Source organism: Meleagris gallopavo, chromosome 16 (assembly GCF_905368555.1).
Source record: "Meleagris gallopavo chromosome 16, MGAL_WU_HG_1.1, whole genome shotgun sequence".
NCBI classification, from domain to species: domain Eukaryota; kingdom Metazoa; phylum Chordata; class Aves; order Galliformes; family Phasianidae; genus Meleagris; species Meleagris gallopavo.
Window position 1 is genome coordinate 11959142 of NC_139419.1, and position 24524 is coordinate 11983665.

The 24524-nt window shown below is 50.4% G+C and overlaps 1 protein-coding gene across 6 annotated transcripts in view; it reads right to left on the reverse strand.

Moving 5' to 3' along the window:
* The window catches only part of RHBDF1 (rhomboid 5 homolog 1), a 32552-nt gene extending 9227 nt beyond the window's left edge, over window positions 1–23325 (reverse strand). The window contains exons 1-8 of one of the 6 annotated variants that reach the window (XM_085237839.1): window positions 23029–23325; window positions 10764–10899; window positions 8589–8719; window positions 6215–6319; window positions 3231–3444; window positions 1477–1683; window positions 654–776; window positions 349–509 (exon numbers count right to left, since the gene is read on the reverse strand). In XM_085237839.1, the coding sequence (XP_085093965.1) occupies window positions 349–509; window positions 654–776; window positions 1477–1683; window positions 3231–3444; window positions 6215–6319; window positions 8589–8719; window positions 10764–10877 (1055 nt within the window). In that variant the 5' untranslated portion in view covers window positions 10878–10899; window positions 23029–23325. Of the gene's footprint in view, window positions 1–348; window positions 510–653; window positions 777–1476; window positions 1684–3230; window positions 3445–6214; window positions 6320–8588; window positions 8720–10763; window positions 10900–11003; window positions 16217–17007; window positions 18472–19712; window positions 21073–23028 lie in introns of those variants that run through there. The other 5 variants (XM_019620696.3, XM_010719401.4, XM_010719400.4 and 2 more) reach the window with 5 other exon arrangements.
* Window positions 23326–24524: the final 1199 nt, after the last annotated feature.

The window sequence follows — 24524 nt, forward strand, 5'->3', positions numbered from 1 at the left end:
CAGCTGACTTAAAGCGTCTTTTGTTTCCCCAAACCATGATACAGCCTCAAAAGCACATCACATCAGGAAGCTGCTGGAGAGGTGGCCTCAGAGTCACCTTTCAGGGGTTGCTGGGGCAGGAGGACTCTCATCCAAAACATCAAGAGAAGCATGAAGGGCTTAAAGAAATCCCATCACTGCTCTGCTCTTTGACCTCTGTTCCAAACACCCATGGCACTAAGATCCCAACTTCCCTCATGAAGGAGCAATGGTCTTGCCCCAGCAGCTGCCCAGCACCAAAGATTCCACTCTGAATAGGCAGGCCACCATCCCGTGTTAAGCTTTGGCTCCTTACAAGAAAATACTTACAGTAGCAAGTGGCTTCTTTCAAGCTCATTTTTGTCCAAGGCACCTCCTGTGAGATCTGTCTGGTCTAAAGGTTTCACTTCAGTATCTTTGACCGCAGCTTCTGATGGCGACTCAAACACCTCATCCGGGTAAGTAGAGAGCTCCTCATGAAGGACTCCTTCCTGGGCAAAGACACAGAAGTCCCATCAGAAGGAGGAGGCACCACATTTGAGACACCAGCACCACACTGCAGCACACAGCCCTGCCAGAGCTGCAATCTTGCAAAGTCTCTGGAGTCAGTACCATACCACTGCCCTGCCCCTCACCCGAGCAAAGAAAGAAGTGTCGAGCTCATCTGGAAAGTCCACTGTATCCTCCTCCATGAAACTTGCTGGGGTGAAGCTGCGCCGCTGAGCTCTCCTCAGTGTGCTGTCCTTCACAGAGCGACCCTGCAGACAGACAGGGTGGCATCAAATCACTGCCAGACACCCCAGCCCCAGGCCCATGCAGTGCCATCCTGGCCTGCACACAGGGAGCCCAAGCGCTGACCCTGTCACACTGACCCATCAAGCACAACACCCTACTGATGTGCAGCATCTTCCAGGTGACAAATCCTAGTGCTACCCCACTTCTTGATCCACAACTCCCATGAAGGCTTGCAACTTGCCCCTCTACCACACATTGTACAATGGCTGAACAGCAGTCACAGAGCAAAAAGGTCACTCATATATGACCCTTACGAGAGAAGAAAGAAGAGCCCTGCATAGCAGGAGGCTCAGGCACTTCTACTCTGCCATGAGCGGTGCAGACAGACCACCCAGAGGTCCCAGCTTAACCAGACCTGCTGGAATCTTCTAAGGCTGCTGGCTGTGGGCATCAAAGCCCCAAGGCTGATAAACAGCAAGCAAGGCCTATACCACAAACCAGCCAGCATCCTTGCTTCTTGCACATCCTGTCTGGTAGGACAAACAGCTGAAATAAGAGAGGACTTGTCCTGGTTTCTTCTCCTCCACCACTGCTCTCCTTCGCTCTCTCTACTCGCAGAAAGTGCTTTTTCCTACAAAAGATAGCTCCTTCCCTCCCACTCCTCTTCCAGGGCAGGGCCGCATCCTGCTGCCAGCCTGATCCCTGCCCTCCCACATGCAATACCTTCACCAGAGCCGCAGCTGCTCGGAAGCTCATTTTGGCAACAGATTCCCGTTTCCGCCGTCGCGGGAGGCGATTGAAGCCCGAGCGTGAGCTGGTGAAGGAGCAGAGTGACGTGGCACCTGGCGTGATGGGTGTGTGGGGGATGCTGTAGCCATCACTGTCGTCAGCCATTCGGAAAGCTCGGCCGCGGGCCAAAGGGTCTATGATCTGCCAGAGAAGAAGCCCATCAGTAAGTACAGCCACCCCCCAACATCTGCCTACCAAGCTCTCCTCCTTTCAAGCCTCCATCATCTCTCTCTTGAGACCAGGACAGTGGCCAGCCAAGAACCAGGCTGAAAAAAAACACCAATCAATTCTACATTAGGGAGATAGGAAATAACTTTCGAGTCCCCCAAGCTCAAGTCCTCAAAGTCCTCCTCATTTATTTTGTTTGTTGTTGTTTCGGGGGGTTTTAGTTGGTATTGATTGCTTTCATCCAGAACATTTCTGAAGTTCACATGACAGCTTCAAGCCTCCTTCAGCCCTTTCTAAGCTCTTGTATTCATTCATCTCCTGTGACAGAGAAGTCTGCAGTGGGAGAATGTGATATCTGATCAGGACTTGGAGAAATCCCTCAACAGAGCCAGGCTCTTTCAAGATCTAGTTTCCTTTCTGTTGGTGTACAGCTCTGAATTTAAACAGTATCCTGGTGGAGCTTAACTGTATATTTACATCTGTTTCTGTTAATCCTAACAGCTGGATAAAGCAGGCAAGCTTCCAGGAGCTACAAGCCCTTCTCTGGGACTCTTCAGACCAAAGCTGCCAAATACACGAATCAACCTAATGAAAACTTTGCCTTCAGCTACAAACCTTTCCTCTGTCCTTACATCATCACAGCTGTGGTTTCTTTATGACTTCTGTGCTTTATCCTAATGTTTTATGAGCCTTTTTTAATCCACAGTTGCACACTCAATAGGAAGCTTTATGGAGTTACACCTACTGAAACCAAGTTCTGACTGAATGTAGTCCACATAGAGCCCAACAACATTTCTCAGTATCCTATGACCAAAGCATTCAACAAGGTGAGACTGGATTGAAAGACACAATATTCTCCTGTTTCAGGAACGCAGCCAGCTTTGGGTCACAGATCAACTCGGTTTGGAAGGAATTCATTTCACACTTGCCCACACTGCAGTGGTGTTCACTGATGCCCTAATACTGTATGGATTAAGGTGCTGAGTGGAGCAAGGAGTTTTTCCTTTGCTGGAATATTATGGGTTACTTCTGAAGTGTTGGTAACTGAATGTGACTGACAGGGTCCTGGTCCCCTAGGAGCACACTTGAAGGGCTACCAGATACCCTTTGCAGGCACCCAAACCAACTTCTGAGGACTCGTGAGCAGAGCTGTGGCACAGCTGAGCAAGATATGCTTTTCCAAGTTCCATAATCAAGTTTTCAGTTTGTAACCACTGCTCCTTCTTCTGTCAGTACAAATCCTGTGTCGCTACAGACTCCAGTAATGTCTTTCTCTCTTTCTCACAAGCCCCCTCTAAGTGTTGAAAGGTAGCAGTTAACCCTACTATCTATGTCAGTGATTAAAATAGTATGTAGTACTGGTCCCAGTATAGACTCAATAGACACCACATTGAGTCACTGACTGTAACCCATTGGACAAGACACATTCAGGCAGAACTAAGCCCACAAACGAGTTAAAAATGGTGAAGACACTGTGCAGGAAGCTCTTGATGGCCTTGACTCTGTCCCAGGCTACTCACCTTCTGCATGCCCAGCTGGCAGGGCCCAACATATAGTGGAGGTGGGGTTTCTGTGCTTGTTAGAGAAATATTGTCCTGACTGGGCAAGTCCATTTCCCGGATGACCTGAGGTTTCAGCTTCCCATACCGCAGGCTGCAGTGGCGAAGGCTCTTTCTCTGCCATTTCTGTGTAGCATCACTGTCTTTGCTTACTCCAAACCAGTCAGCTGTGCCTCTGAAAAATGCCAGTATATAAGTAAAGCAGGAGCATCACATTTGCTCAGATTATGCAAATGAAAAGATAAAACCCACGGTGGTCACTTCCAGCCAACCCCAATCCAAACGTAGGCAGAATTTTCCCCCACGAGCATCTCAGAGCCTGTCCTCAGCCAGTTTTAGCAACCTGACAGGTCCTGGTCAGAAATGTTTAACCATCAACAGCACTGTTTTCCCTCTTAAGACAACAAAAACAAATTCAGTGTATGTAAAGAACAGTTGACTCTGACTTTTTCTAGAAAGAAAAAAGAGGCGATGGAACAGAAATTCAGAGAACTTGGTGAAATATTGTTTTTTTTCCCTCCTCTAAAAGACACTCACAGAAAACACTTACCATCTTCAGGCCAGCTCTAGGTCCCCATTGTGGGGCTGCAGTTTTTCTCTGGAGCTTTTCCCAATGGCCAGCAGAATTGTTCCCTCCCAGCCTCCCACCACACTCCCAGAATATCCCCAAATTCTCCATCTCATGCTGCAGGATTCCCATCCTGCTCACAAGTAACATCAATGGCAAACGCTTGCTGTGGTCCTGTCCTCTCCTGAAGCAGGCAAACACAGCTCTGAGCTGCTGGTGGCAGAAGCAGGAGCACAAGGCTGCAGCCACAAAGCAGGTTTGCTGCCAAGTGGCTGCTGTTGTGGAAGAGCATTGGGTCAGAAGCAAAATGCTAAGGAAGGCAGAGGGATAGGTCTTCAAATACTGCAGGAGAAGCTAAAGATCACCACAGCCCTGCCAGTCCTTTCCCACTGTGGCTAATCCTGCATTAGAAGATGGCAAGTTGCATCAGCACACAACTGGCCCAGGTGTTGAAACCTGAAAACCCTTCCAAGCCAAACCCAAAAATCTCACCTCAGGCCACTGCTTACAGGTAGGATTTCCAGTTGCTGAGAAGGAAGACCTCACAAATCACAAAGGGAGTATCAAAACATACACTAACATAAGAGGGTTACATCTAGAAGCAGGTCACACTGGTGAACTGAGTCAGAGCACCAGAGACAGGAAACTAAATCCTGTGTTTTACTTATTGCAGCCTGCAGAACAAAGATACATATCATCAACCAGCAACTGAAGACGTCCTGCCACTATGTAAAAAGATGTGAATTCAAAGCAGGCTTTCCAGCTCACACTTGCAGATGCAAACCACCAACCATTGCCAAAAGCACTGTTATTCTCCCAGTGACCCAGAACAGGCCCTCCAGCAGGCACAAAATCAGGTGAGCTATTGCCAGCCTTACCTGCCCTCACTGAGCCAAACCTTTCCAGAACTCCTCAGCTAGTCACTGGGTGCCATCCCTAGAGAAGGGGCTATGCAGGTCTCAAAGCACTGCTCTGTTGTCACTGTGACCCACAGCAATCTTTGTCCCAGCTCACAGCAGACAGGCCTGGGGTCAGAGCCTGGCCTGCAACAACTGAAGCAAGTCCACAGACAGGCACAATGCACCAGCTGTGCAGATGCACAGGCACAACACACATCACAAAACATTCTCATAACACAACTCCCAACTTTCATAACCAATATTTGGACACCAAGGTGGCCCTGGGTGACAAGCTTGTACATGGGGCCACTGTTAGCCTGCTGATGAACACTGTGCAAAGAGCTGTGCCTCAGAGCTCTGTGAAACTGCATTCCCATTAGCGTGGAAGGACAGGCACTGCCACAGTTGCTCTGCACAGCAAGTATCACTCCCAAACTGCCAGGGACCACTGCTCGCCCAGGGCTAGGATAGGGATCTGTCCCAGTCTCTGATTATACACAAGACAGTCCAGGAGAACCTTATAAACTGAGTTTAGAGCATGTGGAGCACTCTGGAGAAACAATGAGAGCTCTGTCCAACCAGGGAGCCCCATTATCTGCTACAGATCCTGCAGAACTAACCAGCAATGAATCAGTACCAAGGGCAGGCTCTTCTATCAACTTAAGCTAAGCAGCCCTGAAAGCTAAAGCCCAAACACCAGCAGACATAAATGCAAACACAGCATCAAAGTGGCACCTGGCAACGGTGATGAGGAAGGTAGGATGGGAAGGAACATCTGGGCATTGGGTCCAGTCCCTGACAAACACGAAGTCACCATGTCTGTCTCATTCAAAAGTTCATTGAGTTCTAGTATGAGGGTGGTGGTTGATGGGCTATTGAGCGACTCCAGGAGCCCAGAGCACATCTCTTCAGTGCTACATAAACAAAGGTCTCCACCTCAAAGAGAAGCCAGTCACGTTAGGATTAGAAAATTCATGATGTTGACAGGAAAAGGGTGGATGTTATAATGAATTCACCAGCTCTGAGCTTCATTCAAACCACATCTGTTTGGTGCAACTTTCTCTCTTTCCTCTTCTGCTTCAAGAAGGCTTTGGGACCAAGATACACATATTTCACATGTTGCATTAAAGCTAGCAAGGACAGGCTGCACGGCGGCTGCCCCAGAGCAATACTGCAGTTATGGTGAACACCAGGAGATTGTCAGCTTGTTAGGAAAAACAGAAAGAAGTGAGGCTGGAGAGTGGGCAGTTTGTTAGTCCCATGCTATTTATTGACATCTGCCTAGATATTTAGTAGGAGTGACCATTGTTTTCTGTTAGATATGCACACGGGAACTTTCTCACTCCCATCCATTTGCAGGCCTCCTGGTCAGGCCTTGGAAGGCAACGTGGTCTCAGCAACAGCCAGAATCGGTGCAGTTCACAATAGCCCTTGCACACACATGCAGGGGTGGGTTGCACACTTAGTTCTACCAGTACCTGAAAAACGATCGGGGCAAGGACTGCCGCTTTCTCAGGGAACTCCTGCCCACCCGGTTCCCCTGAACAGGCAGGGTCTGACTCCTTTGAAACCGTACCTGTCTGCTGCAAAGAAAAGAAAGCTGAACGGAAAGAGCCCACTGGGCTGTGGAGGCAGGCAGCAAGCTACGTCTAACATTTCCCCATCTCTTTAGTCAACCCCATCAGCAGCAATTGTGCCGCAATGCACGTGACAGCAGGATCCAGGAGGTTGCTGAATCCCATTGGTGCATCTGAATCTCTGATGTACATCTCCCATTGGTCTTGATGACACCACGGATGCTTCAATCCCCTTCCACCCCCAGACCTCTTTAATCCACCTTCTTCAGCCCAGACATACAACTTCAGATCTCAAAAGACGGCTTTGGACACCACAGAGTGAAACACCAGAGGTGTCAGCAAGCTGAGATATGATCTCTTTGGATACAGGTGCTTGATGCCACTCAAAGTGTCCTGGAGCCATTCTGGTTGACCCTGGCAGGGTCTCACCTCAGGCACAAGGATCTGTGCTGCATCTGCTGCCTTGTGTGGACATCTCGGACATTGTAAGAGACCGGAAACAGTGTTAGGTGCCAACACTCAAGCAGCTGAACCATTCCTATGGCCTTATGTTCTGGACCACATACAGTTGACCTTAGGCTCATACTTGATCCGTGTCCTCCAAGCCCCATGAAAAGAAAGGGATGGAGTCCTGCTGCTAGAACAGTTTCACATTCTGTGTTTAACTGGGGCTGCATTAAGCAACAAACCTGGAAGACAGCCTCCCTGGACTCACAAAATAAATCCCAAAGACATCCTCATGGATATATGGTCTGCAGTTCTTTACTGCACACCTTCCTCTGCTGTTCACTGGTTTTTAGGCTACCCTCAGTACTTTCCAATTCCCTGTCTTTGTTTCTGATCCATTTATTTCATGCTTTTATTGCTAGTTCCACGTCTCACACATTTCCTGTAATTCTGCCTCTCACAGTCTTTCCCACTGCTGCGCCTGCCTTCCTACCTGCATTCCACAGTGCACTGCAAAAACCATGTACAAGCTGCAATTCCTCCTGGACAGAGTCTTGGCTGCTCTTCATGTTGTACAACAGCCTGTGTGAGAAAACTCTGCACTGCAGAATGACATCAACCCCCTGCACTCAGGATTACAAAACTGCTACCCAGACCATTAGGCACAGGCACGGATGCTGCCACCAGCTGGTCCCCAACACTGCCATTACATACAGGCATGGAGGACATGACACAGGTCTGTCAGTGCACCAGCCACATGTGCTTGCCCATGGCCTTGATGCTAATAAGTAGGACACTGGCATCTCCCTTGGTATCCAGGAGCTTCACCATCACTGTCTAGCCCTCTTTTGCTCACTGTAGCTCCATGTGCCCTGTCTGTAAGGACTTATGGGGGAAAGGGCTGCCCTGGCCCTTCCATACAGTGCTTCTTATGAAGACCCCTAAGCAGCATTCTCCAAGGATATCTTCTCAACCTTAACAGGCTCTTGTCTAACTGTCCTGGCACAAAGACTCGCAGAGGCCTGATTTCAGGCCATGTTGAGGGCTGGATGGGCAATGAGGTGGATAAATAAATGCTTGAATGACTGGGCCCAGAGTATGGTGAGCAATGGCACTAAGTCTAGCTGGAAGACAGTGACTAGCAGGGTATTCCAAGGGTTAGTCATGGGTTCAATCCCATTTAATATCTTCATTAATGATCTGGACAATGGGACAGCGTACCCTCAACATGTCTGCAGATGACACAAACTTGTGGAGTGGGGGATACTCACAGGGTCATGCTCCCATCTGGAGGGACCCTGACAGGACGAAAAAAATGGGCTGGGAGGAAACTCATGAAGGACAACGAGAAGTGCAAAGCCCTGCACCTGGAGAGGAACATACCCAGACACCAACACGTGCTGGGGGCACCCAGCTGGAAAGGAGCTAGGGAGAAAAGCCCTGGGGATCCTGGACACAGCATCATATGTTGCTAGCTACACATCAGGCCCTGAAACAGCCAGCTTCTTCAGGCACAAGGGCAATCAAAACTTATCTGTGATCGGCAAGAACCATTCACTGTTCTGATCAGCACTATTTTTCTGTCAGGACTTTGCTCCTCACTTATTAAAGGCAAGCTATACAGCACCATCAGGCTCATATATTGAGAACCTATCTGCACCTACCCTCTACCTCAACTTCATGGTAAGTAACAAGGAAGACAACTCAATCCTATTTTGACAGCATGCCTTAAAGTGCCAGGCAATGGGAGAATGAGAAAACCATGAAAAAAGGACGGCAACAGATGGCAGAATCCACTAAACCAAGCTCCAGGAGCTCAGCAGCTCACCTCTTGATGGTCTGGGTGATTGAGGTCTGTCGTTGTAGCACCGGTCTCCTCACTTCATGAGGCAAGGAGGGCACACGGCTGTTGTCAGCAGGCATGCTCACACTTCGTAGAAAGGTCTGGCGTCTTGTTGGCTGGAAAGGAAAGCAGAAGGGGAGTCAGCATTCTTAGAACTATGATCTACAGGGCCAGCCAGGGTGTGAATCACTCAGTCAGCAGCACAACAACCCCCCTCTGCCCCCAGCCCAAGCCACAAGCTGGGTGCACACAGCCTAACAAGAACTGAGTTCATGACTGGCTAATGTGAAGAAACAGGACTGGATCTGCAGAACAGAGCAGTCAGCACTTGAACTTGGCATCTGCAGAGGTTGTTTTTTTTTTTTTCTTAGTTTCAGTGCAGACTGGCTCTAGCCTAGCCCACAGACTGATGTCCATCTGCAGATGGGTGTGTGACAGGAGCTCCTGCATCCTTCTGGCTTTTTTTCTAGCCAGAAGGAACAGAGATCACAAGCTCCTAGACCACTGCACAATGTAAAGTAAAGCACACCAAGCAGGGCCAAGTGAAATTAGCTTTATAAATAGCTCTGCATCTGCACTAAAAGACTATGAGAGTCGTGGGTGGGTCTGTGCTGCAGTTGCTGCCTGGCACAGGCTAAGCAAGCTGGGAAAGCCACATCAGCTTTGTTCATAACCTAATTGTCTGGATGCACTCAGGTCTGAAAGCTCCTAGCACCTCCTGGCTGAATGTCACCTGCCAAACCTGACACAAATCACCAGACTGCTCTCAGCCCATCCTACTAACTGCCCCAAGGCTGTTCTGCATGAATTTTTCATTAGCTTGGCAGATACTATCCCCTTTCTAAAACACAGACTGAGCAGATTACCCCTCTGCTTCACTTGCCAGTGAACCAACTGCTTCTCTGGTCAGACACTATCTCTAATTGCTTGAAACTCTAGTCCTTCTAGCCAGACAGATAAAAACTTTCAATAATTTTTATTCTTTTTTTTTTTTTTTTTTTTTTTTTTAAGTTTTTTTTAAGTTTTATGTTAAAACAATGCCTAGACACTCCAAATTTAAGCCATGGGAGCCTGTATGCACTCCCACACACTGGGCTTTCAGAAAACATTACCTATGCCAACTTCCACTGTTGTGTACATAATGCCTCTCCAGAAGAAGCCTCCCTGGATTTAGAGATTTCAGGTAAAAGAACATCCATCTAAGCCATAAGCAATTCAGAAGGCTTTAACCTACACAGTTAAAACCCTGTGTTCTCTTCTGATCCTCGCAAAAAGAACCCCAATCTCTTTCCCTCCAAGGGAAGATCAAGATGAAGGTGTACCTGCCAGAAGTCCATTTTGTCCTTGGATCAAAGAACAGCAGAGGCCAGTCCATGTTTTTCCAAGAACACAAATGCCATTTCAAGACAAGCACACCCTCGACACCCCTCCAGGGAAGATGCAAAACCTTCCATTTCTCTGAACCCAGACATCACACTCCACTCATGGACCTGCTTTTGGTGCAGGCAGCCTATTATCCTGCAGCAAGGTCACGAGCAGCCAGCAGTCATCTCACCCACATGTAAGAGTTTTTGCCACTCTGAAGCAGATTCCTGTTATTCCTCCTATTCCCAGCAGAAACATGGGTGCTCTCATGCTTTGCAAAGTCCCAAATAAACTATCACTTCATCTCTACTCCACCACTCTTCAATAACACTTATTTCTCCTCATATGTGAATTTCTTGCACTCATGCTATTAACAGCTTTGTGCTGCCAGTAACTGTTCTTTCTTTGCTGTTACTGATGACAGCCTGTCATTATCTTGGCTAGTCATAAGTCAGATTAATTCCCTGCTCATTTCAGCCGGAACTCCAGCACTTTCAGGTTGGTGTTTCTCTAGAAGCCCTTCACTTCTTCAGTTCCTTTAAGGAATTCTTGTTTAGAAACCTCAGACTCACATCCACCCCTACAATCCTCACACCCAAATGGCCACCTTAGATCCACTGATCTAAAGTGAAATACACTCATTTTTCCTCAATATCCCCTTCAAGGGGCAGCCTGTTACTGGTCCCAGTGACCTCTCACACACAACACTGGCCAGGGCTGCTGGTGACCACACAGAGGCATGCTGTCAGCACAGCAGGGCTCTGCACATCCCCTGCATGACCGCAGTCCCCATACCTGCACTGGCTCTTCTGGCACCGGCACAGGCACTGGCACCGGGATGTCCAATTTTAACCATGGTGGCTTCTTGCGCTGTAAACTGCTCGTGCTGTCATGCCGTGCCTCCGACATCGTCCCACGTTTGTCTTCCAGCCTAGGAGAGGGGAAAGATCACATGTGAGGAGGAGTCAGACACATCCCTGATGCAGGACATGCTGTAGGGCCGGGCCGACCTTCTCCCGGCTGCCATTCACAGACCTGAGCCTTGCATGGGACAACTTCCAAGCGTTGGAGAGGGTTCAGAAATCAGAGCTCGTGCAGCATTTCTGAGGCTGGGGGGCATCACGCCAAGTGCCAAAGATCACAGCTACAAGTTTCAGAGTTACTCCCCATTAAGATTTTCTGGGACTACTGTGAAATCCAGATTCCAGAAGAAATAGTCATAATTATATCTTAATTAGATCTGGAGCCAGTCCAACCAGCTAAGTAACTCAGTGCTAAAAGCTGCTGACCTCTCTCTAAAAACAGCCTGTGACTCACGCAGGCTCCCTTGCCCACCCAAAGCCACACAGCACCATTTCCCTACTAACTGCTATTTGGGAATTAGCAAGTGGCCACTTATAACTGCTTCTTCTAATCTCCTTTAAATGTAATCATTTTCCAGAAATACAACGTAGCACACAGACTAATGCAAGTGCAGCATGAACATCAGTTCAGCATTAATGACAGTTTTCTAAGAGTGGTTTTCATACATAAATAATAATTATACGGTATTTAAATAAAAATGAGTTACAGAAACACCAAAGCAACCAGAGCGACTCTTGCCCACTCTGCAAACTCTTCACCTTCTCCAGCATGCAGCGAAACAGAGACTGAGCAACTTCTCCAGGCTGTGAGAGTAATGACTTTGCTGCACATGCTAATAGAAACGGTTAGGAAAACTGATGTCACTGGAGGAATGAGATCACAGACCTCCATAAGTGCCTTCTAACCTAAGCTACTCCACAAGCACATATTTCTTTCTTCCTTTCCTAGCACATGCACAATAGCAGGCTCACAGTGGGAAGCACATGTGCTGAGTAGGCCAACAGACCCAATTCCTTCCCAGCTTCCTTGTGCTGACCCAGACCACAGATCCCACAGGAGACAAAACCCAGCAGGGTGTCAGCCTTATCTTCGCCCGAAAGCAAACAGATGGAACGAGCATCCCAGTAACTTTGCAGGTACGCACGATTTGAGAGGGAGCAGAAGAAAGCTCTCGTTGGATTAAAGCTCAGAACTGTTAAAATGTAGGCACAATTTATTCTGAATGCACAACAAATCTAAAATGTAAGGTGGGAATTCTTCCTTGAGCATGGGCAGGGCCAGAGAGGCAGTGAGACCTCCGTCTGTCCTCAGAGACATCCAGCACTCAGCTAAACAAGGCCTGAGCAGCGCAGCACACAAACCAGACAGCCTGTAAAGGGCCCTTCCAGGCTAAATGAGGCTCTGGTTCTCTGACGCTGCCTGCCATCTGCGGCACTTCTACCAATTCCCACAGCTCACCCCAACTGCTCTGGAAAGGGAGCCACACAAACAGTGAGGCTTACCAGTGCAAACAGTACGTGGTGGAGGGGGAAGCAGGTCAACAAAAGGGAGAGGAGGGTGACCTGGACTGGGTTAGAAGAGGAGAATCTCATCTAAAAGTGGGTGACGACCAGCTGCTAGCAGAGTCACACAGGCTGGGCTGGCTGCCAGGAGAGCAGGGCTCAGCTGAGCTGGAACGAGGGGAAGGGACAACTCAGTTGTAGGTGGATGAAGGTTTGGGTTTCAGCAAATACCACAGGCCCCCAAAAGTCTGGGAATTCATAATCTGGCCTGTACAGACATACTCTTTGTACACACACCACCATCCTGCATCCTGCATGCACGCCTCACAATAAAAGGTCACAATTCCTTACTTTGCTCCATTTATAGCTGCAGAGGTGCCTAAAAGCATCTGTTCCAACTTCCTACGTGATGCAGATAGTGAGGACATTAGGAGGGCTCCTGCCTGCTCGTGTGCACTTCTGAAAGGGATTTGCTGGTGCCCACACTTGCCCCTTGCTCAAGCATCACCTAAAAGAGCATCAAAGCTAGCAAACATCTCAGTACCAGGCAAAAAACACTGAGTTTCACACTGACCCCATGACTATTTTCAAGAGATGTTCCAGGATACAGTATCCACGTACTTAACCAGACCAGTAGGCTTGGTTTCAAAGCTGATCGCATTGACACATATTTCATTTGAATGGACACATATCCTCAAACAATCCCTACTTCTCAGTACTGCCTAATCAGTATTTTCAAGAGATCTTTGAAAGCAGCAGGATAAGATCATACACAGTATATCCACGCAAGATCAGGCCAAGCGTCTGCCTAAATCCAGTATCTCATTACCAGAGGATGCCTGGCAATCAGTACAGAGCACAGGATCACTTGACAGTCATATCTCCCTGGACAGCCACTACATGAGCTATGAATAACTCAGGGACTTCTTGTGCCAGAGACATCCTTTGCATTTAACTATTCTGTTTTCATCTTTAGATCCATCCAATGATTTTCCTTCCAGAATCTATCAAAACTCCCTTTAGAAACCAATGCAATCTTTGATTGCAGCCTTTTAGTACTCATGACTGCCTGTGGCAGAGCAGAAATGCATGCTGTGCGACGAGCTGTCCTCCTCAGTTTGTCTTTAAACCCGATACTTCCTGCGTTCAATTGATGCCTCAGTTCTTGGGCCAGACGAGCAAATAGTTTTTCCCCGTCTCTCTTCTCCACTCCAATCCTGGCTGTACAGATCTGTTCCAGGCCCTTCCTACCATCCTCTTTGCACACACTTTGGGATACCACACTGAGGACAGAAGCTCGGGGGCTGTCAGAAACAGCTGGAGGGAGGCAGAAGGGCTCTATACCTGCCTGCACTGCTGGCACGTTCACTGTCCTGGCTGAGGCAAGCAGCAGGCTTCTGAGCAGAATGGCAGCAAAGAAGTCAGGATCCTCAATATGCTCTCCAGACAGCAGCCAAGGAGGCAGCAGAATTGCTGTGGGCCCAGCTAGCAGGGGGAAGGCAGGGAGTCCGAGGAGAAGCAGAGCAGCAGGGTGTCAGCCTCAGTGCTGCCAATAACATCATCTAGCATGGATCAGACCCAACTAGTTACAAGGATTATCTCAAACACCAGTGCAAGCCAGATCTTTAAAACAAGTCAGATGGAGGGCTGAGGGCAGGCAGGGATGGAGAAGGCAAAGCAGGCTCATGACCCTGTGTGCCAGGGGAAAGCTGTTGAGGAACAAGCACCACCCAGGCTTTGGCTGAGACCTGCATTACATCCCTCACTAAGAAACCCCCTTGGAAATAAAGCAAGAGCATCAACCCTGTCGTGGTGGGGATCTCTCCTGCTTTCCTCACCAGTGAGCTCAGAGGAGATGTGAGGCTTTACAGAGCCGCTGCCCAAGGGGCAGACTTACCCCGGTGAACATCAAGGTGTTTCACCAGCACAAAACTAATCGTATCCAAAAGTAAATTACTTCTTGTTGATCTGACATTGGTCAGAATTGCAGATAAGCTCTAAACAACCTGAGACAGGAAGGGTAGGACCTGCCTGTTCAGTGATGGCTCACCGTGATACCAGCTTAGCTGAAACACCAAACCAGGCGTGAGTCTTTGTCACCTGCCTCCCAAAACACCTCCCGTCTAGAACAGCTTTCAATGGAACCGCACACCATTTCCTCATCTCTCTCCCAGAAATATATGCTGTCATTATGCACTGACCCACTGGTAGCTGTGATGAATGCCCTCAGGGGGTCAGAAAAACAGGTGAATTTATCTGAGACGCTGCAGGGACAAGCTAACAACACAGCCTACAAAACAAGCAGGGACCAGGAAGCAGCTGTAATCGTGGGACATAGAGTGAGGGACAATTCGTGCTGATGTCAAACCCTGAGAGCAGGAGGACAGCCTGCCCCACCTCACCCCAGCTCTGGGCACTATCCAGAGGCAATGGCAGGAGCTCAAACAAAAGGTGCTTGAGCAGATGGCTGTAGAAGCAGACTGTGTAAAGGCAGAACACAAGGGGTACTACTGAGATGCTGCAGTGAGAATCAGCAAGGCAGGCTGAATGCAAAAGTCATGGGGAAGTTCTTTAATTTCTGTGGCTACACAAGCAACCAAGCCAGCACTGAGGGATCTCACTTTGAACCACTTAATGTAATTAGCTGAGAAATACCAGTGGAAACTTCCTGTCTTGGAAGACACCAGGCAGATCCATAGACGGGAAATACGAAGCTGCATTAGAAAAAAAAGAAGGGGAAAAAAAAAAAAAAAAAGGTTTTGGATTTCATGCAAAACCCTGTAGGCTGATACTGGTACGCAAGAGATGCAAGGAGTACAAAGCCTCACCTGGGAACCAGGGATCTTGGAGAAGGTTCAGCTACACAGAGCCAGAGGGTCTTAAACACAGGCTGTAAGAACATTTACCAGTGAGGTGCAAATGGCTGTGAGCCAATCACGTGACCATGAAAGCAGATCTGAGGTCCCTTTGAGCAACCCATCTCCCTGATTTTCAGAAGACGTGGATCACGATGGAAACCAACTAAAAATGAGCTCCTATGGGCTTTCAAAGGAGCTCTGCGTAGGACATGAGGGACATGAAGTCTGATGCCCTCATATGGAAGAGGTGAAAAAAAGCTCAAAAAGCTCTCCTGATTTCTGCTGGTGCCTGCTGGATCTGTAGCTGCACTTCTCCATAAACAGGTTAGAAGATGACACCAGCTGCAATCTGCTAACATTCCCAAGGCAGCAGGCTCTCATCTTCCAGGTCCTTTAGTTCCAGCAGACAAAAGGCAGAGCAGCAGTCAGCACACAGAAGTAAACACTAAAATTCCAGCTCTGAAGACACCACAGCCACTAGGAGAAGCGAGCCAACAGCAGCAGTGTCCCCAGCTGCTGTGCTGTCCCCTTCTTGTGTTGGCACAGCCACCCCTGCAGCTGCCTGGTGCAGAAACCAACCCACATCACTCAGCAAAGAAATTGGTTTGTTCCAGCCCTGCTCCAAGTCACCGTGTGGCTCCATGAACACTTGTGGCAGTGCAAGGAGAGGGGAAGCAGCAGGAGCAGCCGCAGCCAGATGATGGAATCACTTCTCCAGGCAGCAGGGTTTGAAGTGATTGTGAAAACATGGCCAAAAACTCACATTTGTAGCACTGTGGGAAGCTAGCAGTTATCACAAGGGGGAGGTGGTAGGTTCTGCATCCCTTGAGACCTAAATTATTTTCTCAGTGCAGGTGCTGAGTGCGGCAGGAATTAAGTACTACTGTTTCACCAGAGGCAGAGTGAGTTTTTGCTGGAGTCGCTGGACAGGAAAACAACTTCACAGACTTCTCCAGAGCTGACAGCCAAGCCTCACACACGGAGAGCTTTCACAGAAGGGCTTCCAAACTTCCCCTGTTAACCAAAGGCCAGCAGCACCAGCAAGAGCAGCCAAGTACAGCAGACTGGGCAGAAGCACCACCTTTCCCATTCTCCTACAGCATATGTGTCCCAGATGACAGAAGGACACTCATGGCACTATGCAGTACGTGCCCCAGAGTCCAGACATAGCCCAGATAGTGAGAAGCAGGCACCCAGCTCCGCCTCTGAAAGTAAGCCCAACACAGAGCCATCCACAGCCTTCCCTGAAACCAGCAAGGGGAGCAGCGAGCATAAAACACAACCAACACAGAGGAGGGAGCAGCAGGAAGCTTTCTGGAGCACTCTGGTGTCTTCATCCTGTTTGTGTTTCTCCATGAACACACCCTGCAGCTTTGCATAGGGAATGCTAGCCTGGCACGGCATGTGATAGCCACGTTCCTGCTGCCACATCCTCATGCCTGGCCCAGAGCACGCCGCTTATGGGCTGCACCTGGGCAAGGGCTGATAGCAAGACTGCCTCATAGCTGCAGCAATAGCACATTGAGCACTGTAGCTGAGCAGCTGGCAGCAAGCACCTCCCTTCCCTGGTGAATGACCACTGCCTGATCCTACAAAAGGAGCTGGCTTTTACCTAGATCCACCAGCAGCCCCCAGACAGCTGACACATCTCTGTATGCTTACACAGGACATCAGAACACCGCTGCTGGTCCACTGCCACACTGCGTGCAGCCAGACTGGATAATAGCATAATCACATTAACAACCCAAGTATTAACAAATCCAATTATAAATAACTGACTGCCAACAATGGAAGTTTATGCAGACAAAGGTTCACCTAAACAAGCCTTGCTCTTGCAGCCTTCCCAAAGGTGCCTAGGCTGAGGCAGTAGAGCTCTGGGTTCCCCAGCAGCAGCACAGCAGGCTCCTGGGACTGTGTTCTTCGGCGTCACTGGAGCTCACCAAAACAAAGAAGCAGGAAAGAGTGATTACAGAAACTATTTTTGTACGTATTAAACTCACTGCAAAAGTTCACTGGGACTCCAGAAGACACTGCGCTGGTTTGCATTAGTAGCACAAGGGATGCACAGCGAGGGACTGGCTCACCCGCTGGTACCACGGGCACAGTCACTGCCTCAATATGTGGTAAGGAAAGGTTCAAAAATGGTTTTGTCAGCACAGTCATAATCCCACATTAGAAAGTAAAAGACAACAACAACAAAATCCTACCTCTGTACTTTAAAAAAGGTATCCTTTTTCATTGAAATTCTGCATTTTAACTTTGATTTTCTAGCAGCCTGCACATTCATTACAAGCACTGCAATTCAAAACACAAGGAAAGCTAAGAACAAGGCACCAGAATGAATTTCAAGGCAGAGAGACTGCTGGCTCTGGCTGCTTTTAGAATAGCTGCTGCCCATGCACCAACCTCAGCATTAAAAGCAGCTAAGAATCACTATTTGTTGCGCTAAACAAAAATACCTCGCTGGCAAATGAGATCAAAACTGCCGCAGATGACAACATTTCCTATGGAAAGTTACATAGATCCACGGTGAATGGCAATCTAAAAAAAAATTCTTAGAGGAAATAACAAACACAGACACCACTAGAAGACGTATATTCAGGAGGGATGGAAGCAGCAGCATTTAAGCCATTCGGGCTATTTTTTTACACGTTCCTTTGAAATGCAGTGCATTCTCACTCAGCATCACACATCTGCTTTCTCCAAAGTGACAGGAGTTCTGTTCCCCTGAATACAACTAAAAGCCCACACACACCAGCAATGCCCACAGCAGTGAGGACTGCTCTTCTTGCAAAAGGAGATGCTCCTGTTGCTCCAATTTCTACTCTTGCTGGGGCTCGACAGCTGGCCATCCATCTTCTCTTTCCTTGTCTAATGGGAAAGCAGTTGTGGGAAGAGCTCACCTTGCTCTGCAGGTGTGTGTTCACATAAACTCATGTGTGCCCCACGCTCCGACTCACAGTGTAAAGAAAAACGATCAACATTCTAACTTTGTTTCAGAAAGAAGAAAAAAAAGTGAAACATTTTTACAATGTAATGTCTAGTCTGAGTGAAAGGCACCTCCTGCCTCACTGCTCCTTCTGAGCTTCCAGTCCCAGGGCAGCCAGTGAAAGGGAAGGCATGCTCACACCTTCTGGCAAAGCAATTCGGAACCAGCTGTCTTCTGCAGCTCACTTTCAAGTACTGATCTTTGCATTCAAGTGAGGGAGAAACGTATCTCCCATCTGCCAATTGCTACGGGGCAATAACACCTGAAACACGGAAGCTGTATTCACCAACCCCAGACATCTGAGTCCCCAAGATTTTAAAATTCAAGCTGCTACAACTTGCACGAAGTTAAAGCTGAGTGAGCGCCAGACCTGCAGAACAGTAAAAGCAGCATCTTGTGCAGCTTCAGGATGATCTCATCCAGATTGTTCCTTCTAAAAGGAAAACCTTCCAAGCAGACACTGCTGCTGACCAGCAGAGCAAGGGGCTGCCTTGCAGCAAAGTGGAAACAGGAAGGGGAGGAGGCAGCTAGGTAGGCTACCCAGAGAAGGCATGATCAGGCATGCCTTCAGATCTCTTCTCCCCTGGGAAGACTTTTGCAACACACTTCTGAGATCGCTAAGAAGTTAAATTTCCTTTAATAATCACTGTTTTAGAGCTGCTGATTACTAAGCCCCAGAACCTCAGAGAGAGTGCCCTCGTGTACTGCTCAGGTCTATACTGCAATAGCTCTAATATTTCTGCAGCACGCACAAAATAGCTTCAACTAAGTTTCAAACAAACAATGCATCTGTAGAGCTGAAGAACAAGCCCAATGGAAATCTTAGCACACGCAAGCCTTATGTCAATTTGGCATTTACTGTCCCTACTGCAAACACAGCACACAACCAATAAACTTGCACTACATAACATTTGGGGACTGAACAGCTGAGGTTGATATGAAGAATAAACTCTGCTTTCACCACGCAGCAAACAGCCACTGTTTGTTATTCGTAAGGATTTGACCAGAGTTTGGGTGAAAAAAACTCTTCTACTGATTTGTTCTTTGTGGTATCATCTCAACACTTGGGTTTTTTTTTATTATTATTTTTTGTGGGGTTTTTTGTTAATTTTTTTTAAACCACTTCCTCATTCCTAGAGCAGCATGGATTGCTGAGAGTATTGAAGCATCAGGGATGTGATCTTAAGTGGGCTCCCACTAGTCCTGGTGAGCAGCCAAATGAGCAGGACCAAAAAGCCCCTAAAGTTCAGCTAACAGGACATGATGACACACAACCTCAAACCAACACACTGTGCACCAACTCCACCAGCTACTATCTCACTGTTAGAGCTGCCCCAGACCTTCCTGATGGCACTGCCTGCAACCAGAGGGAGGGCTGACAGATAAGGCAAGTCCTGCCCTGCCTTCCCTGTGCTGAGTGAGGGGCTCTGCATCTCAGTGCAAGTTGTGATCCACACAATGAATCTGTTCAAGGCTCTTCAGGGACACAGGAACACAACCATCAGAAATGGTGCTTGATAAATCCACTCACTTCCAAGGTGAAATCTTGCCTGTTGCCTCCCTCGTCTCTGGGGTCTGACTGCTGTAAGGCCTGGAAACATCCTTCCTAAACACTCTTCTGTCACTTGCATGGCAGGTGCTGACCTGTGAGAGGAGTTAGTGGACACTAACAGGCTGAGCAACAAGTCCTAACATCCATTCAATCTATAGTTCTACTTTCCAGGAGCACCGGGACATTTTACCCATGGGCCAGACACAGTAATTGCCATTAAATCCAGGTTGCAGCTCCCACCACGCAAGTTGTAGCTAGAGAAGATGCAACACAGCTCTGTGAGCTGGCAGGCAACGCACACATTCCACGGGTTACCTAAAACAACAAGTATATACCCAGCAGCAGGGAGGCAACCTTACGGTAACAGTGCCAGATCTGCACAGTTCCTGTCTGCTTCATTCCAACCAGATGATGACAAAGTTACACAAAGGGTCTGGCACCTCTTCAGCTGAAAAGAAACTAATCCACATCTGACCTCAGAGGGAAAAAAAAAAAGAAGGAATCCATCCTCAAGTTTTAACTACTTCTACTGAAACGGGCCATATGATGGTGACAGGCAGGTGGCTGCAGGCATTAATTAGCATTGTGTTTGGTCACAAGTAAGGGTGGAACCTCCACATAAAGGGTGTACGGTCTCCACACGATGTCAAAGCCTCCACAAAGAACTAAGGAAGAAAGGTAGAAGCCACCAGGATTATGGAAGACAGGTTAAAAGTTCTGGAGATGAAGACACAGAAATGTCCAGCCCATCTCATCCACAGGCAGCAGCCCCAGCAGCACACAGGGTGCTCTGCCAGCCCTGTCGCTGGGTGCACTGAATAGAAAAGGAAAACAACCCAGGACTCTTGCTCATGTTGCCCATCTCAGATGTTCAGCACTAAGTGGGCTATGTGCTCACACTGCAGAAAGATCCAATACATTGAATGGAATCAAATTTTTACTATTTATATCTAAGCATGTGGGCTCCGTGCCTGAAATAAACTGTCCTATCATGCTACACTCAGCAGACCCTGCCTGGCTCAGGGCAACATGCTGGGACTTGCTGGCTACTCTCTGGGGCTGGATTCCAGAGGAACAGGACTGATGATCCCAAAAGGAATTCCTATTCCTGCCTTGCGCTCGCTCTCAGCTGCAGCACTTTCAGTCCCCACTGCAGAAGTGAAACGTGCTATCGGCCAGACCCAGCGACAGGGGCTGCTCCCCTCCATGGGGCATCACTCCCAGAGCCGACCTGGGAAGCCCGAGTTCCGGGCCCGCAGCCCAGCTGAGGCCCACCCTGCAGAGCAAGGTGTTGCTCAGCCCTGGGCCACGGCTTTCCCCAGAACCTGAAAAGCCAGTTTGTAGGCAGATCTCCTCCGAGTGGATTGCTTTTAAAAAAAAAAAAAAAAAAAAAAAAAAAAAAAAGGCCTCTCACGGGAAGTCCCAAAGCAGAACGAGTTTTGTGGGAGTTGCTTTTACACTGCCCAGCGTTAACCTCCTTTCATGGGAACACGCTGCAGCGGGCACAGCACTGACACACGGCCGTACCAGAGCTGCTCGGGACAACGAGCTCAGGGACAGCAGCAGAGCTTGCTCCCCTCTCCCTGGCCCAAACCAGGTCTCCCGCACCCAGCACAGGGATGGCAGAGCCCTTTTGGCCATGGAAAGACCTCAGTAGCAATGAGGATCTCTGTGCAGAGCAGCAGGAGGGGGAGATTCTGTGAGAGCATACCTGTGACCAACAGACTGGAGGGACAACCAGCAAACAAGCCACAAGGCCTCTTCTGAAGCTCTTTCATCAGAATCTGAAGGAAGGAAGCACCTAAAAGCTCACCTCTTCTTTCCAACTGTATCAACTGATCTAACACAGCTTATCACCTCCTCTCACAAACATTGCATCACAGATACGTTACTTTCCAGCTCTTCTCCTTCTACACACAGAGCAAAGACCTGATTCTCCTTCCCAGGGTCCGCCTCCCAATTAGCCCCAAGTGGGCCCTTCTAACCCTGCATTTATTGTCTTTGTATCAGCATTACCACAGCCAAGACATGGTGTTCCCTCCTCAGCCCATGCTTTGTTTCAAAGCGCCTGCAGATCCCTTCCTCCAGCTTTCGCAGCCTCGTCCCTTCCCATTACGTGTAGCTTTTTTTTCCTTTACTGCAGAATGCACAGCTTTCTTCCCAAAGGAAATCAGCAGCCAAGGGGACAAAAACAGGAAGAAAAGAACCAACTTCCTGCTTGTTGGAGACATCCCCAACCAACACCACCACAAACCCAACCTGTGAGAGCACGAGCAGTCAGCAGCACGAGCAGTCAGCACCACAGGGAATGTTCCACTGGGCAACCCTCACCTGTGCCCCTGCCATCACTTGAGTTACCACGAAAGGAAAGCACAAGACAGAAAGCACTCAGGGGGCCCTTTGGTGCATGCTACAAGGGGGAAAGAAGATGGATGGCTTTCTGAGAAGCCCAAAAAGGCTTGGCTCTAAGGGTGCAATTCTGCAAGAGCTTCAGCCAGCCCCATACCGCGATTCCCTCGTTTCAGTGAGAAAAAAAAATCAACGTGGGACTGAATGCAGAGGAAAACTCTCACATAGAGAAGCCACGAAACCCGCTCAGCTCACGAGGCAGCTGCCCAACGACTACTGCCAGCGCCAGGGGAGCAGTGGGTGGGAACGCATGGCGAGATGGGGCTGGGAGGGCCTTTCAAGCATGGACCTGGCTCAACTGAAGCGAGCCATGAACACGCTCCTTCCCCTGCAGCCAAACTCGCCAGGGTCACCGGGTCCCCGCACCACCGCTGCAGACCCTGTCACTCCCGCTCCTAAAGGCTGAACGGGTCCCGCGCCGCTGCTCCTGCCCTTGGCTGGACTCCGAGAGCTGACGGGACCGGGCTGCCCCTGCGGCACCGGGACGAGCCGAGGATCCGCAGCAGTCCGAGGCCGACAGCTGCACCCGAGGGCGCCCCGGTGCCCGTTTGAGAGACGCCGGCCGAGGGCTGAGGACGAGATGCCCAGCCGCAGCGCTCGGGACAGCGCTCGGAGCCGGCACCTGCGCGCCGCACCGCGGAGCCTTCTCCCGCCGGCGTTCCTCCGCCGGGCGGCCGCCGCTCGGGACGCACGGAGCCCGGGGGTGTCCGGGGGGTGCCCGCGGGGCCGGGCCGGGCGGTGCCGCCAGCAGGGGGCTGCCGAGCCGCGGCGGAGGCGGCGGGGCCGCGGAGCGGGACGGAGCCCGCGACTCACGTGCGCAGCGGGGACGGGGCAGCGCCCCTCGCCCGGCGCCCCCCGCCCCGCCGCCCCCCTGCCCCGCACTCACCGGGAAGGCGGGGAAGCGCCTCGGCGAGCCGCCGGACTCGGGCCGCCCCAGTGCGGCTAAGGGGCCGCCGCCGCGGAGCACGGCCCGAGCAGGGCGCGGAGACTCCACCCCCGTGCCAGGGGCCGGCCGGCCGGGCACGCCATTCACAGCCGCGGCATGCAAATGGCCGCTGGGCGCCGCGCCGGGTTCGGCGGTGCGCGCCCCGCCGAGGAGCTGCGAGCGCTCGGGGCCGCGGGGCGCATCCCGCCGAGCCGCCGCCTGACTCACGGCGCTGGAATGCGCCGCGCCGGGCGGAAGCGGCCGGTCCTCGGCCCCCGCCCGCGGCCCCCGAAGCGCGAGGCCGCCCCCCCCTCCTCCCGCTCCCCGCCTCGCGCCGCCGCTGCCGGTTTCGGGCTGGGCCCACGGGCTGCGGCTCGGAGCCCCTCCTGGGGTCCGCCTCGGATGGCGGGCGGCACCCCCCGCCGGCGCCGAGCTGAGCTGCGCGGAACCGCGGTGCCGTCAGAAAAGCCGGTCCCGTTACTTCCGAGCCTTTGGCTGCTCCGGAGCTGCTTTCCCCTGAGCAGCCGTGCCCAGGGGCTGCGGAGTTGATCCCCGACGGGCGTTTGCAAAGCCCAAAATCAGGAGTGGGGCAGTTTGCGTTGCCGGCACTGTGCTGGCAGAAGGGACTGGCAGTGTTCGGATCGCAGCCGGCCCTCGGGGTCCCGCAGCCACCCCGGGAGCCTTCGAGGCTTCCCCAGCACAGGTGTAAGCTGCCGGCCCCTAGAGCAGCTGGCACTGGCTGCGCTGCTCTCAGCCCCCTCGCTCTTTCTTGCCATTGCACCGTCCTTGACCTCCCTGCCTCATTTTCTTGTCTCTCCTACCCCTCCGTTATTCCTGTGTTTCCCATCAGGTCCTTCACACCTTCTCCCTGCCCAGGGAGGTGGTGGAGTCACCGTCCCTGGCAGTGTTCAAGAGGTGTCTGGATGAGGAGCTACGAGATCTGGGTTAGTGCTTGTGGTAGCAATGGTAATGGGAGGATGGTTGGACTAGATGATCTTATAGGTCCTTTCCAACCTTATGATTCTATGATTCTCCCCCAACCATTTGATTAGTGTATCATCCCTTCCCCGAGTTGTTTCTTTCCTCCCAGCCCAACCATTCCCCCTCCTGCATGGCAGGCTCCATCTCGCTGCTCAGCCTCTGTCCTGGGACTGCTGCTGACGATTTCTCCATCCAGCCCCTGCAGAGCATTGCTCAGCACACATTGCTCACACCGAGGTTTGCTAGAGCCCCATCAGACATTCCCATAAGGTCACTAGCGTGTACGTCCATTTTCATCCAGTCCCAAAACCACAGCTCCATATGGCTTTTGTATCAGAAATCACTGTCAGGAGCATCTTTTGCTATATTGCCATCTCCATGCAAGGATGATGGAGTCAAGCAGGAGGGCAGCGTGCACTGAGAGCTCAGCAGTGCTGCACTCAGCAGTCCCACGGAGCCACTCTGACAGCCGATAA